We start from the raw sequence: 15,518 nt of genomic DNA on the forward strand, positions 1-15,518 counted from the left end.
GCAGTTCGAAAGCACATCAAAGTGCAAGTAGATAAATAGGTACTGCTTTGGCGGGAAGGTAAACGGCGTTTCCGTGCAGTGCTCTGGTTCGCCAGAAGTGGCTTAGTCATGCTGGCCACATGACCCGGAAGCTGTACGCCGGCTCCCTCGGCCAATAAAGTGAGATGAGTGCCACAACCCCAGAGTCATCCATGACTGGACCTAATGGTCAGGGGTCCCTTTACCTTTACCTTTAGTCAGTGCCTCCTGAGCATGATGGCTATGTTCTCCTTCCACTGTTGGAGGCAGTGTGCCTTTGAACACCTGTTTCTGGGGCTTCCAAGTGGGGAGAGTTGCTCTTGTGCTCAAGTCCCACTTGTGGTCTTTCCATAAATATCTGGTCAGCCACTGTGAGGAAATCACTTTGCCCTCCCATTGAAATTGAAATTGCTAGGGATTTTTAACTGCATGCTCATTATTCAAACTACGACTCCCAGGAAACTTTGTGGGAAGCCATAGCAGTTAAAGGGGTATACAGAACAACATCATTTTGCAATGCGTATCTGCTGAGTAGAGAGAGAAAGGGTATTGTGGGTGACTTCATTCGGCAAACATTTTGGAGTTCCTGTTTGTACATATTAGGAACAGAAAGTATAGTTGTTTTGAAACAAGTAGACAGATCATGAACTACTCATTGTCTGAGGAGTTCCTCTCTTTTAGAAAGAAAATGCCCCTTTCTTCACCTTCCGAAGACAAGAGAGCTGTTTTTAAAGACACTTGAAGGCTGCCACCCACGTTCATGTTCAGTAAGCTGGTTTTTTGACAGTGGGATAAAAGGAATGTGTTTAAATCACGTGTGTTTGTGTGCATGCTTCTAGAAATGCAAAGCGATTCTTCTCTCAAAACACCTTAGTTAGTAAGAGAGGACCTGACCTGGTAGAAGTGTATAAAATAATGGAGGAAATGGATAGAGAAAAGCTCTTCTCCCTTTCTCATAACACTAGACGTTGTGGACGTCCAATAAAGAATGTTTGGAAGATTCACGACAGGCAAATTGAAGTGTTTCTTAACACAGCGTGTAGTGAAATTACAGAACTTGCTCCTACAAGATATGCTCTTGGATGGCTTTAGAGGAGGATTTGAAGAGAAGGCTACTAGCCATGATTACTGTATACTATCTCTACTGTGGAAGGCTGTATGTTTCTGACTGCCTTGGCCTGATCCAGCAGAACTCATCTTATGTTCTTGAGTGTATCAATCAAGGTCCAAGCTTGAGACCCTTAAAAATGACATTGAGCGCTCAGAAGAAGTAGAAAAAGAAGAAGCATGTAAGGTAAATTGGCACAGACCTCCTTGTTTCTTTACACCAATTTATTGTGCCTCCAAGACTCAGGCTTTCAAAAAGAAAAAAGGAAAGAAGGGACTCTTCTGTATTGTGATGGCAGATATAAATGGGTGGATGGAACGGAGGACATGGAGCTTGACTTAAGATGGCTGGTGTGGGGAGAGAGGAAGGGGCACAGCAGGCACTGGACTGGGGTACAGAGCTCTCTAGGGCCACCAGACCCCCATCCCCCAGCCACTGGGAGGCATGCCCAGGCTCTCACTCATTTCTGAACGTGCAGATGCTGCCCACATTTCCCCCCGTTTTACTTGGTGAACTACAAGGGCAGAGAAGTTGCATTTGGAAACCAATCAGGCGGCTAGGATTCCAGACTTGGTGCCAGATCCTGTGTTTATGCTGAAGTTATGACACTTCCGTTCCAGCAAGCTTATACCCGGAGGCAATATGGGTGTCTTTTCGAATGGGCTAGGGATGTGGCTCACACACTTTGGGGACATTTAAAGAGAGGCCATGGCTTGGTGTGTCTATAAAGTAAGAGCTGACTAGGTTTGGTGGTGCCGATAACTTCTTCCCAGGGTGGACTACGGCCCTTCTGGTTCTGGAGTGTAGATGACCAAGGGTTGGCTGTTCTTGCCCTTATCGTGCCAGCAGACATCAAAGAAGGGGTAGACAGTGCCCGTGAAGCGCTCATGGAAGGCAAACATGGGAACCAAGTTGTCTTCATCACTGGCGTCGTAGAAGGCAAGGATGCCGTCATCAAAGCTCAGGTAGACGCCGATACGGCTGGGCTTCCCCTCCAGCTTCAGCGACTGTGGGTCCTTGTGTTCCACATGGGCCTCGTATGTCTTGCCTTCCTTGCAGCCCACCAGCCAAAAGCCATTGGAGGGGGTGGCATGGAGCCGGCCCTTGCGCCCTGCCTCGGCCGAGATGAGGCCCAGAGCCCAGCGGGGCTTGTCGCTCACTATCACCTCCCAGTAATGCTCACCTTGCGAGAAGCTCTGGTGCGACACCAGGCAGTTGGACTTATCGAAGCGCTGCGGGTCATCGGTGCTCACGGCTTGCTTGTGCTCCACGCACTCCACTCGCTTGCCGTTCTCGTTCACCACCAGGTTAGCTTGGGCCGTGTCTGGGTCAAAGGTGAGGTTCTCCAAGGCTGGGGAGGAGGAAGAAGGTGAGGTCAGGGGACAAGTGCGACTATGGACATCCGAAGCTGACTAGCAGGTGCTCTCTGGGGAGATGCTACCAGAGATTGAACCTGGACCTTCTACATGCCAAGCAGATGTGCTACCACTGAGCCATGACTCTTCCCTTCATTTACTTTTCTTAAGGCAAGGAGTAAATCCACAGATGGGATTTCCATGCTTTATTTTTGGAACAAAAATACTTGGAATCATATTGCTCATTTTAATGTGCTAAGTTGCACAATGCACCACAAAGGGATGTTGGTTTTTCGGTTGTGAGGGGAATTTGACTGGTCTTACAGATGCTGCAAGATATGTCATTTCCTTTGCATAGTTTTCCTGATCAAGATCACCCCTCTCAAAGGTGCTATTAGTGCAGTTTGATGGAGGGGGGGGGGGAGATGAGCACAATAAATACCTGTTCCCCCTTCTAGTAGCATCTAGGAGGGGAGGCAATGTAGGACAGGGAAACAGCAGGGAATGGGACACCACTGCTGTAGGCAGAACTTCAGGCTCCCACAGCTGCTTTTAGTATTAAAAAGTCAAAGGACATCCAGTCATGGCACTCTTGATTCACTCCTAAGATTTCTGGTGCTTCAAGGGTAAAGCTGTATTGTCCTGCTGAGTCCCTTTCTCCTTTCACTGATTGGCTAATGTAGAAATCAATGAATGTATGCAGATTTCCTGCATTTGCATAATTTATCTGAGCTGCAGGTATCAGCTTCCCCAGGTGTGGAATATGGGTTACCTGGATGAAATTTTTTAAAAACCTTGTTGAGAAAAGTACACATAGCCTTGTCCAACAGCTCCTCCCTCCTTGGATCTCTACCTGGCATGAGTGCACGGAACATCTTCCTCCAGACTTGGAACTTGAACTCATCTGAAATGATGGGGAGTTGGATGTCCATGCGAGCAATTGGAGGGGACTCTCCAAGAATCTTCTGCAATCTACAGCAAGGAAAAGAAGGTGTGCATTGGGGTTGGGTTGGGTGGGTGGGGGAATAGAAATCCAAATTGCCACTCCCACACCTCCAGAAATTCAAGGACATCGTTTCTCCTCTAAACTTTCACACTGCTATTTTAAAGCTCTGCACCAGTGGTTCCCAAATCCCTCACCACCATGGACCACTTGAAACTTGCTGAGAGTCTTGGCAGATGACTAAGTTATTTATCTGCTTGCTGGAGCAACTGTAATGTGCTGTGCTCAGTGCTGTATGGTTTTTAATTGTATCTTAACTGCTTATTTTATTTCTTGTATTGTACAGGGGTACCTTGGGTTACATACACTTCAGGTTACATACGCTTCAGGTTACACACTCCGCTAACCCAGAAATAGTGCTTCAGGCTAAGAACTTTGCTTCAGGATAACTACAGAAATCGGGCTACGGCGGCGCGGCGGCAGCAGGAGGCCCCATTAGCTAAAGTGGTGCTTCAGGTTAAGAACAGTTTCAGGTTAAGAACGGACCTCCAGAACGAATTAAGTACGTAACCCGAGGTACCACCATATTGCCATTTGAATTCCATAGAATTCAAATTGTAAGTGAACTTCACACACACATTGATGACCACCTGAATGAAGCTTGCGGACCATTGATGGTCCATGGACCACAGTTTGGGAACCCTGCTCTGCTCTGCACAGTTCAAGTTCTGAAGATTTTCAGCAGTGGAAAGAGCATCCCAAAATGCTGGTCAGACAAAGGTTTGCAGAAGTACAAATACGGTAAATATAAGTAAAGAAATAGCCAAGAGAGAAAAGCCCTGCAAACACCCAAATGAGGACTGAGCATTCTCACTGGGCACAGAATGCAGTCTCTCTCTCTCTCTCTCTCTCTCTCTCTCTCTCTCTGTGTGTGTGTGTGTGTGTTTTAAACAGAGAGTAAGGAGAATGAAACATTTTTGAAGATAGCAGAGCTGGGGGATTGGCTGGCATCCTGAACAAGCACATTCCACACTGCATTCCATTATAATGCAGGTTTCAACACAGTATTCAAGTAAAACAAGTGTAATGCAAAAGAAAACCTGTCATATTGAGGATCAAATTGAACTAGAATGGTGTTCAGATTATTGGAAAGCACCTGAATGTGCTTACATCAAGAAAAAGCAGGGCTTTTTCCTCCTGCAGCACCTCTCAGGTGGGCACCATTGCCATTCTCAGAGAACAAGGGAAGTTTTCATGGTGAGTTCTGGCACCTCTTTTTCTAGAAGAAAAAAGGTGAGTTTTTGTTGCTGTTGTAAAGAGTGGTATGGTGAAAGGTGACTGACTTAATACAGAGCTAGGTTGTCTCACTGTGTTACAGTGGTACCTTGGGTTAAGTACTTAATTTGTTCCGGAGGTCCATTCTTAACCTGAAACTGTTCTTAACCTGAAGCACCACTTTAGTTAATGGGGCCTCCTGCTGCCGCTGCGGGCCCAATTTCTGTTCTTATCCTGAAGCAAAGTTCTTAACCCGAAGCACTATTTCTGGGTTAGTGGAGTGTGTAACCTCAAACGTATGCAACATGAAGCGTATGTAACCCGAGGTACCACTGTATTTATCTACCATTTATTAACAAAGATTAATAAGCCACTTAATGAAAACTGTGTCTTATCTGCACAAGAGCAGTCATTGGCATTTCATGGATGGCATATTTCTGAATGGTTTGATCCTAACATAGGAACAGAGGGTCCCAGGAGGTCTGGAGGAATGTTATATATGTGGAGTGAAGGTCTTGTTCTGCTCATGAGGAGGTGGGTGAGGGCAGGACAGGGTCAGGTCAAGCTTAGGCAGAGCTCATGGTTTAGAAAGGGACAGCTGCTCACCTGCTGGCCACCATACAGTATTTCTGCAGAGAAAAGACAGGGAAAAGAAAGAGCTTAGATTAGAATAATAAGAAGCAGCTGCTATGCCCTATTCCAGTAGGTATCAAATTTCTTTCCCCCATGGACCACTTGAAAATTGCTTGAAAAGTCTTGGCAGAGCATTAAATGATTTTTCTGCCTTCTGTAGCAATCACAATGTGCTGTGCTAGGCACTGTATGGTTTTTAATTGTATTTTTCTATTGCTGCTTCATTTCTTACGTTGTTCACTATTGTATTAAGGAAATACAAGAAAAGAAAAGAAAAGAAAAGAAAAGAAAAGAAAGCAGCAATAAAAGCACAATGAAAAATCAGCAATGTTTTAATTTCATTTGTTTATGTAATACAATTTTTATACACCATATAAAATAAAACATTAAAATCCTTGATCATGTGAGGATGGGTGTATTTCAGGTAGAAGTCATAGGGGGGAAAGATAAAATTGGTACCTGGGGGTTCTAGGATGGGGGTGGGAAGTTCAGTATTTTGGAACTATGAATTATGTAACCCAATTATGTATGCCTTCCCCACAAGCCCCAATGTTTCAAGTTTCCTTTTCTAAACATGATACCAACTAGGATTTCAGATGGAGACTCTGGATGACTTGTGGGAAGTGGCAGAATGAGGTGCTGCTTGGCTGCTATTCCAACATTTTTAATTGTAGTCTTAGGCTGAAATGGGGAGAGGTTTCGTTCCTCTAAACTGGAGGTGATACAAAACTGGGGAGCGTAAGGGAGGATTCTGCAGACACTACAAAGGACAGTCTTGATGATCTGTAGTATTGGATCAAATATCTAATAGCTAGATAAGGGTAAAAGATGCAGTAAACATAATATTAAAGATGGAACCCATGGAGGGATGGAAGGGGGTCTAAGAGTTCGAAAGAACTCTGTATTTTGTTGATTGAAAATGTTATGTTTTATATGTATAAAAAATGTTTTTTCCCCAAAAAACCTAATAACAAAATTATATAAAAAAACAAATAAAAGCAGACAAGGAAAAGAACGTCCAATTGCATAAGCGGTGTAGGAATTGCATATATGTAGTGACTCATTAGCACTATGACCAAAAAAAAAGAGAGAAAAAGTCAGGGATGAGGACCTTTGTGGCCCTGAAGAGCCTCACCCTGAGAAACTCCGTCTGTGGTTCGTCTTGCACCTCTCTCAGCACGACCTCCATCTGCCTGAGCTGGTCCAGGTAGCGGTTCATGGTCTTGCTCTCGTTTTGCAGGGCGTCTGTGGCCTGCTGCTGCACCCGCTCTGCCTCCCGGCCCAGAGAGGCCTCCAGCGCCCCCAGGAAGGCTCGCATCACCCCCAGCTGCTCGGACACTTGATGCTTGAAGCGCGACACCGTCTCCTGGGAAAGGAGAAAGAGGGCTCCTGGGATCACTTCTGCACTTCGTGCCCTAGTCTTTGGCATTTTCTTCCCGCCAAATAGCAGCCTTCGTTTTATCTTGGGTTCTCGCTCAGCTTTGTGTCATTCTTTCCCAGCATCCTCTTTGGCATGAAATGAAACCCCATGCAGCCTCCCTCGCAAATCCCGTGGTGTTTAGGTTAGCTGTCGAGGTGGTGGTTTACTCAGGAGGAAAATGAGTTGTGGAGACTTAAATGACTTAATTAATAAAGATATTTAAGGCTGTGTACATGCCTTAAAGCACATCTGCCCTCAAGAATCCTGGAAACTGTAGTTTGTTAAGGGCGATGGGAATTGTAGCTCTGTGAAGGGTAACTACAGTGCCCAATATTCTTTCTTCAGGGCTTTCTCTCCACATGAAGAAACATAATTTTCAGGCTGGGAATTAAGTGTTAACTGGCCCTCACAGAACTAACAATCCCTTCTTCACCAGTGAGCAGTTAGGAAAAATAGGCAGGATTTTATCAAACAAGTCTTCCCAAATATTCTGATCAAATGTACTTTGGGCACACATCAACCCTACAAAGTGGCTTCATAGCCATTCCTTACTTCCCAGGGGACCACTGGGAATTGTAGTTTTGTGAGTAGAGCCTCTCAGAAGTCCCAGGGAGCCTTGACCACTTCCAGGTTTTCTAGCTTCTAGCTGAAAGTGTGTGTCACAAAAGCAAGTTGTGAACCTCATCAAATGCGCCCCCCCCCCATTGGCAAGTGTCTAAATTTGAGGCCTCCTTTGAGTTTGGAGCTCAGGTCAAATGGCCCTCCTCTGATTGGCCCTGTCTGTGAGGAGCAGATGGGGATCTCCCACAGACAAGGCCGACACAAGGCATTTTGCTGCCTGAGGCAAAGGACAATATGGTGGCCACCCCTTCCACATACAGACGATAACTGGTCTGTCAGCTGAATATTACGCCAACCCCAACAATGGGAGAACACCTTCCAGAGCACCTGAGGGCAGCAGGCGAATTAGTGGCTGTAGAACATGCCATGCGGTACACATATCTCAGTCTAAGCACCTGCTGCCTGAGGCACTTGCCTCACTCTGCCCTATGATGCGGCCGGCCCCAGCCACAGAGGATTATTGGGACTCCTACGGAAATCCAAATCTCAAGATTCTTTGTGGGGAAGTCATGTTAGTTAACCCTGTAAAAAAACAAACCTCTGATATGTTGGTAGATTAAATGTGTCCTTACAGATAACTTCACTCACCTCCACTTCTGCTATTTGCCGATTCAGGAGGGCAATTGTCTTCTCCTTGCGGACTTGGGCCTCTTGCAACTGGACTTGTTGCTGAGGAAGCTGCTTCTAAAATTACGCCAAGAAAAGAAAAGGGGAATAAGGCATGTGGGTCTAATCCAGAGAGGAAACCACTACTATATCTATCATTTAAAACAAATAGTTATTTAGCTGGATTTATTTCTCCCACCCTGGTTGCAAACCTGAGAACTCAGGGTGGATCTGGTGGGTAAACCACACAGGTTGTAGCCGATGCTAGATTGACTCAGACCCTTTGAAGTTAATGGGTGTGGTTGCAATTTATTCATTTCACTGGGTCTGCTCTGAGCAGGACTAGCATGAGATGCAAACCTCACATTTGGAGTACAAGTCCCATTAAAAACACAAAAATACAGGTCTTAGTTCAGGTACAAAAAATATGCTTTGCATATCTAGCTCAAATCTCTGGCATCTCCAATAGGGCTGGGGAAGATTTCTGTCCAGTTGGGTAGCCAATATGGTACTCTCCAGATGGTGCTGAACTACAGCTCCCATCATCCCTGACCATGCAGGCTGAGCCTGATGTGAGTTGGAGTCTAGCAACATCTGGAGGGCACCATGTTGGCTAGCTCAGGGGCTTTCAACCGTAGGTCTCCAGGTGTTGGTCTACAACTCCCATAATCCTCAGACAGCTTAACCAATGCACAAAGATGATGGGTGTTGTAGTCCAACATCTGCAGACCATAGGACAGTTTTGCCACATGATACTCTCCAATTGTCCCTAGTTTCCAGGAACGTCCCTGATTCAGAGAAGCCATCCTGGTTTCTGATTTGATCCTGGAATGTCCCACTTTTCCTTAGGATGTCCCTATTTTCATTGGAGAAATGTTGGAGGGTCTGGAGTTATCCGACCCCCCAAGCGGTCTGAAGGCAATCATGTATAGGGAAGGTTTTTTTATGTTTAATGTTTTATTCTGTTTTTTAATATGTTGGAAGCTGCCCAGAGTGGCTGGGGCATCCCAGTAAGATGTGCCGGGTAAGAATAGTAAAATTGTCATTATGGAATGGGACGTCCCTATTTTCATCAGAGAAATGTTGGAGGGTATGCATGATAAACTGCTCAGTTTAAACTGGTTTGTCCACTGGAGTGATTTACAAGACCAGGTAAGTCTGGTGCCAGATAGGAAGGCCTTCAAAAACTGATACCTACCTTCATCCTCTGGTGGGCCTCAGCTGCAGTGATGATGTTGTGTCCTTTGTGTTTGCCCAGGGAAGCGCACACCCCACAGATGACCTGCCGGTCCTGCTCGCAGTACACGCTCAGGGGGTCCAGGTGCTCCTCGCAGTGGTCTCGGGGCACCTGCCGGAAGCTCTCCACCAGGTGCTCCATCTGTTGGTTGATGCACAGCTGTTCCACCTTGGTGATGGCCTGGCAGGTGGGGCACCCTGTGCTCTTGCCATCTTCTTCCTTGGGCACCTTGGACAAGCAATCCTGGCAGAAGGTGTGGCCACATTCTGCCGTCACGGGAGATTGGAAGAGCTTGAGGCAGATGGGGCAGCTGAGGTCCTGGTGCATGCCCTGAATGAGAGGCTTCTTCGACATGGTGGCGGAAAGAGCAGGAACCTGGGGCCAAAAGAGCTTGCACTTGAGATTTTGAACCCATGTTCTATTTTTATTTCGCTTAACCACACACATATCAGACCGCCAGTGCCTCCTTATTCTCTGCACTGGGGCAGGCACCCACCAGAAATTGGAAATACACTATTATTACTACCACTACCACTATTTATTATTTATTTGTTGCATTTATATCTCAGCTTTGCGCTCGAGGTGGCATATATGGTTCTCTCTTTCCTCATCGAATCCCCATGACAACTTTGTGAGGTAGTTTAGGCTGAGACGCAGTGACTTTCTGGCCCAAGGTCACCCAGTGAGCTTCATGGCAGAGTGTGGAATTTGAACCTTGGTCTTTCCCAGGTCCTAGTCCAACGCTCTAACCACTGTACCACACTGACTCGTTTAGAATTGTTACTGTAACATCACAGTTCTTTTAGGCTGGAGAAGCTTCTGTACAGATTCTGAGGGGAGTTGGAGACTGAGGGAGAGACAGAGGAGATTCTGGTGAGAGAGACCAGAGAGACTGCGGAGATTATAGTGGATCATAAAGGATCATCCAGAGAAGACAGCAGTGCATCTTCCTCAACCAGAGTATGAGACCTCTACTTCCCAGAGGCTTCTCAGAGTTCCCTGGGAAGAGGGATTTGATTGTTAAACCCCTCTGAGAGTTGTAGCTCTGTGAGGGGAATAGGGACCTCCTAACAACTCTCAGCACCCTTAACAAACCACAGCTCCCAGGATCCTTTGGAGGAACTCCTTAAAGTGGTATCATAATGCTTTAAATGCATGGTGTGGATGTGACCTTAGTCAATGTTTCTCAAGCCTGGGTCCTCAGCTGCTGTTGGACTACAACTCCCATCATTCCTGACATGCTAGCGAGGGATGATGGGAGTTGTAGTCCAACAGCAGCTTGGGACCCAACTTTGAGAAGCCGTGTGTGAATTTGTGGGAGAAACCCATTTCAACCCAGGCTCTCCTTGATTCACAGCTCGGTCTCTTAGCAACTGTCCTACATGATAAAAGCACCCAAAGCTGGTGCCTTTCTCAAAGTGGGAATCCCAGGCTTGTTGCTCAATTGCAGAGGGCTAGTGCAGTTCTTCTGAGCAAGCAACCCGTGATTTCCTTGCTTTCGCCACCTCTTCCTCCCAGGCCCCGTCCTACTCAGGGCTGACTCAGGCTGAACTATTGCAAGCCGGAGAGGAATGTGATGCCTGCAAAGCAGCTGCTGGATAATCTACAGGCCAAGCTGACAAATGCCCTATAAATAGTTCAGAAGGGGAAACTGGCATGGTAACAGGAGCCCTGCTCTGCCTTGTGGTATATTCTTGCATTTCCCGATAAACTGCTTAGCGTTCGTGATGCTGGTTGTTGCAGTGTTCTGGGCTGCATGGCACTGTAAATTCGGATCTAGACAATGTAGTTTACATCTGCAGTCTTCAATTTCATCGCCTCTGTATCCGGCTTTTATTTTTATCCTGCCTTTCGTCTAAGGAGCATGGGCGGCATACACTGTTCTCTCTCTCTCTCTCTCTGCCCCTTCTCAAGTTTATCAGAACGAGCTGTGTTGTGGGTTAGGCTGAGAGATTGACATTGATTAAGCCAAAGTCACCCAGTGATGACCTTGGGCATTAAGCAGGGATATGAACTGAAGGCTTCCTGGATCTCTGCTCAATTCTCCACACTGCCTCTCAGTGATGGATGCAGGAGAAATTCAATTGTGTTGGCAATTTAATGCGTGGCTGCCTAACCCACATTTCCTGAAACAATGCATGAACACAGCTAAGCACTGAATGCTGCACTTCTCCAACTTTTCCAACGCAGGTCTCCAACCATTGCATTGCATTGCAGGTGCATAGGTAAAGGTGTATTATTAGGGAAAGGTGTACATAAACATGCATATATTAGGTAAAATAACACCTATAAATGCATTATATGAGGGGGAAATGCATTTTAGTAAAAACATCCTGATGAACTTTCATGATAAGCTAATTCTAGGTGGCAATAGAGAAAATACACGTTTCATTTTTCAAAGGAATTTGGGCCAAGTTGGATTCAGTGGATTAACCTAAGCCTTGAAAAGCAGAGAGGTCTGAAACGGGAAGTGGAGAAGAGTGACATTCTTCCTGCTACAGCTCTGTGTACTTTCTGGGGGAGGAAAAAGGAACTGCCTCATGACAAAGGGGCCAGTAAGTGGGTTATATGACCAGAGGCTTTGTGGGCACCAGGGGGAGAATTCAATGGCATCGCTGTGCCCACGGGCACCATGTTGGCAACCCCTGCTCCATCACATCCCTGAAAGTGGCACCTTTGGGATGTTATCTTAGCCTTTCAAGGGATGCAAGAAGCCCGCTGAAAGCCTTACCTAGATTTCCCAAGGATCAAGCATCAGATCCACCTTTAAGGTTCCAGCTTCAGAGTCCTTTCAAAAATTATATTGTAACTCTCCATATCGTGCCTTTCTGCCTAGGACCACCTGGCTCATCTAATCTCCTTTTACAGAACAACCTGCAGCATCCACCTCACCTTTAATTTATGCTTGCAGTGGACGCCGAGCAATAAATTCAAAAATGGGCGCAAATGCCAGATAGGTGCTTGCTGGCTGCAAAGAACAGGGGCTGTGCTGCCCAAGACTTTCGTCTTATCTGCTCCGCTCAACTAGGCAGCATTTGGACTTTACTCCCCTCGGTCACTCCCTCCCACATTTGAAGAACCTGCAATACCCACCAGGTTTTTTTTTTAATTAAAAATTATCTGTTTAACCAACTCTTAAATAAAATGCCAGCCCGATCCTCTAGATTTTGGGGATGTATCTGGAACATGGTTAAAGGCATGAAGTAAGAATCAGAAGAGAAAGAAAGAAAAAGAAAGGAAGATCTTACTAGGACAGACAAGCGTTGAAGAGAGGCAGCAGCGTCCAGAGAGGGAACAGCCAGAGATCAGAAAGGCAGCAAGGAGACACCAACCATCCCCGGACGGGCACAGAAGCCAAGTGAATGACCCTTGGTCCCACCCAGTTCTAACTATATATAGCTCTATAGGGCACCGTACTTCTGGGAAGGCTGGGGTGCGGGGGGTGCGGGGGGTGCCCTGGAGGAAAAGGCGGCTGGTGTGTGGGAGGATTCCTCCCCCTCACCAAAGATGCCACTCAAATGACTTGGCCCAAGAATATTCATTCCTTGATGCAGCCTTCTCTGCAGATTCAAGGGCGCCTCCTAGAGGCGAATGCCTGACATTGTTGCATAAAATACCTAACTCCCTGCTTGTTGCTATGGGGGGAGGGCAAGGGACAGCCCCTTAGTTGCATTCTTGAGTGCATGGAGCAGCTGAGGGCTGGGGCGAGGGAAAGTGGAAGCTCTAGAGTTTCCTAGCAAAGGATATTGCAGACTGACAGGCAACTTGACCATTACATTTGGCATTTGGGGATTTTCAGGAACAGGCAGAGGGAACTGAGCTGGGTGGAATAAGACATGGGTGGGGGATGAAGCTCGATCTTCTGGGTGAGTCATGGACTGGGTGGTATTTGGGGTGAACTTTGGGTACAGGAGGTGATTAGATGGTGAACCTGCACCACGACTGTGTATCAGGATGGGGTTTTTTTTCTGGCCATGTGGGCAGTGCCAGATTTACCATATTTTTCGCCCTATAGGACGCACTTTTTCCCCTCCAAAAATGAAGGGGAAATGTGTGTGCGTCCTATGAGGCGAATGCAGGCTTTCGCTGAAGCCTGGAGAGCAAGAGGTGTTGGTGCGCACCAACCCCTCTCCCTCTCCAGGCTTCAGGAAGCTATCCGCAAGCCTTGGGAGCCCGCGGGAGTGCCCGCTGGGCTCCCAAGGCTTGCGGGCAGCAGCCTGCAGCCCGAAGCATGGGGCGCGCTGCAGAGCACGCCCCGTGCTTCGGGGAGATGTCCGCAAGCCTTGCGCGCCCGGAGGGATGTACCGCCGGGCGCGCAAGGCTTGGGGCGGCAGCCTGATCTGGGGGCTGGGGTCGGGGGAAGCTCGGGCTTCCCCCGCCCCAGCCCCGCGGCTGGTGGGGGGGAAATTTTTTTTTTTTAATTCCCCCCCCCCCAAAACTAGGTGCGTCCTATGGGCCAGTGCGCCCTACAGGACGAAAAATATGGTACATATAAGCTAAACAAGCTATAGCCTAGGGCTCCACTCTCCTGGGGGCCCCAAAAAAAATTAAAAGGAAAAAAAACTGGATACTTCTTCTTAATTGTATTTCAGTTCAACAATTGCTTTGATATAATACATATTTTGTTATGTGCAAATGGCTATGGATACCTGTTAGGTCCTTAAATTACCATATAGCATATATTCAACACGAAAAACAGCGACAATTTGTTGTTGACAAAGGACAGCTGGACATATAAAGGGCCCCATTACCTTCAGTAGCTTAGAGCCTCATCAAACCTAAATACGGCCTTGCCTGTGAGCCAACTTTGTGTTGTCCCACCCACCTGTCAAAATCTCAGACGTGGAGTTCCCATGCTTGGGAACGGCAGCACAAGAGGCCTTGCCAACCTGATGGTTGGCAAGCCAGTTTGTGTTGCTCCTTTCAACCTCTGATTCTGGTGGCTTCAAAAGAAGAAGCTCCGTGAGGGAGAAATTGCTTCCACTGCATGGACACTGCTCCCTGCCAACTTGAGAATGGTGCCCTCCTACCAACCATCCTCTGACAGGCAGTTGGGAGTGGGCCCTGCTCCAGCAAAGGGTCAATTGGGAAGCCACTTTGTCTGGATTGTTCCCTTGAAGCCCTGCCCTTACCTGCCCCACACCTGACATAACATATGACATCAGGTGTAGTGGGGGGGAAGTGGCTTCCCAAAAGCAGCCTGGTGGACCATGTTTGGAGATTCCCTGCCCTGCTGCATCACTTCAGACTGAAAATGGAGGCCCAGATGTGTTCTGGTCCAGGTTTGCAAGGGAGAAAAGGTTCCAGCCCAGGCATCACCCTGGCATCTCTGTTTTCTAGAAGCACTGCCTGCAATCTGAAGTGGCACAGCACTGACACAATTTTACATGATCCCCTCCTCCTCCAAGGACCTTACAACAACCCTGCAAGAAAAGTTAGGAAGATTGGTGTCTTAGTAGTTGCAGTCCAAGCTTCAGGTCTAGTGAGGAATCTTTGAAGGAATGGGGGCCGTGACCCTGAGCCTTAAATCTGAAAGCCTGTCTCCCTCTCAGCTGGTCCAGTGCAGAGTGATTAACTACCCAGCATCTTTTGGTACCATAGGCCAGAGTCAGCAAGGTTTATCTTGCCTGGGCCGGATTGGTCCTGCAGAGATCCCTCCGTGGGCTGGATCGCGTAATTTCCGGTGCTGCGGAAGCGAGTCTCCACGCCACGCCAGTTTAGCGCAGTGTGCGAGTGGGCAACTCAGTTTGGGGGCGGCTCATGGGGTGGTCAAACGAACTCCGCGGGCCACTTCTGGCCCATGGGCCTTAGGTTGCTGACCCCTGCCATAGGCTATGCAGCCTTCCATGCTGCCACCCAACTGCAAACTTTGTCAAGCTCTTCCCTTGAAGCAGCCCTACAGAGGCACCTAGTGGCTGACTTGCGGCGCCTCCTCACTTCCTGGCTGGGTTTGTTTCTAGATGGCCTGTTCTGGATGAATGCGTAATGATTTGTTTGCTGGGAGATTGGACAGTGCTGGCTGTTGAATGAGCATTGAATAGGCTAAGCAAATCAGTCTCTTAAGCTTAAGCCAAGAAAGAGTATTCTCTATAAGATTGAGTATCAATAGACATATCAAGACTTTGAGATTAGGCCGCTGAAGAAGCCCAGAAAACTAGCTTGGGAGTGTGCTACCTGAAAGCCCCAGTAAAAGGGCTCCATTGGGGGCAGACAGCGGCCTCTTGATTATTTGGACTGCCAGGGCGAAACAGGTGCAAAACGCCGGCACCCTGTCGTCTACAACTTTATTGTCTACAACTCCA

The 15,518-nt window shown here is 47.4% G+C and overlaps 1 protein-coding gene across 1 annotated transcript; it reads right to left on the reverse strand.

Moving 5' to 3' along the window:
* Nucleotides 1-1,332: 1,332 nt before the first annotated feature.
* On the reverse strand, nt 1,333-12,618 carry TRIM72 (tripartite motif containing 72). Its single transcript, XM_080978041.1, has 7 exons — nt 12,465-12,618; nt 9,178-9,591; nt 7,962-8,057; nt 6,468-6,698; nt 5,306-5,328; nt 3,335-3,453; nt 1,333-2,477 (listed from the first exon to the last, which is right to left on the reverse strand). The coding sequence occupies exons 2-7, from the start codon at nt 9,568-9,570 to the stop codon at nt 1,906-1,908; spliced, it is 1,434 nt and encodes a 477-aa protein (XP_080834167.1). The 5' UTR covers nt 9,571-9,591; nt 12,465-12,618; the 3' UTR covers nt 1,333-1,905.
* Between the last annotated feature and the right edge of the window lie 2,900 nt (nt 12,619-15,518).

This window comes from Podarcis pityusensis, assembly GCF_964106645.2.
Source record: "Podarcis pityusensis genome assembly, chromosome: 13".
NCBI classification, from domain to species: Eukaryota; Metazoa; Chordata; class Lepidosauria; order Squamata; family Lacertidae; genus Podarcis; species Podarcis pityusensis.

What these genes read in the sequence shown, in the direction of transcription:
- TRIM72 (XM_080978041.1), bottom strand. Translation starts at nt 9,570, where the DNA reads ATGTCGAAGAAGCCTCTCATTCAGGGCATGCACCAGGACCTCAGCTGC. An exon ending in AGGCCCACCAGAGGATGAAG is followed by an intron (nt 8,058 to 9,177) that starts GTAGGTATCAGT and finishes GCGTAATTTTAG; the next exon opens with AAGCAGCTTCCTCAGCAACA. An exon ending in GGCAAATAGCAGAAGTGGAG is followed by an intron (nt 6,699 to 7,961) that starts GTGAGTGAAGTT and finishes CTCCTTTCCCAG; the next exon opens with GAGACGGTGTCGCGCTTCAA.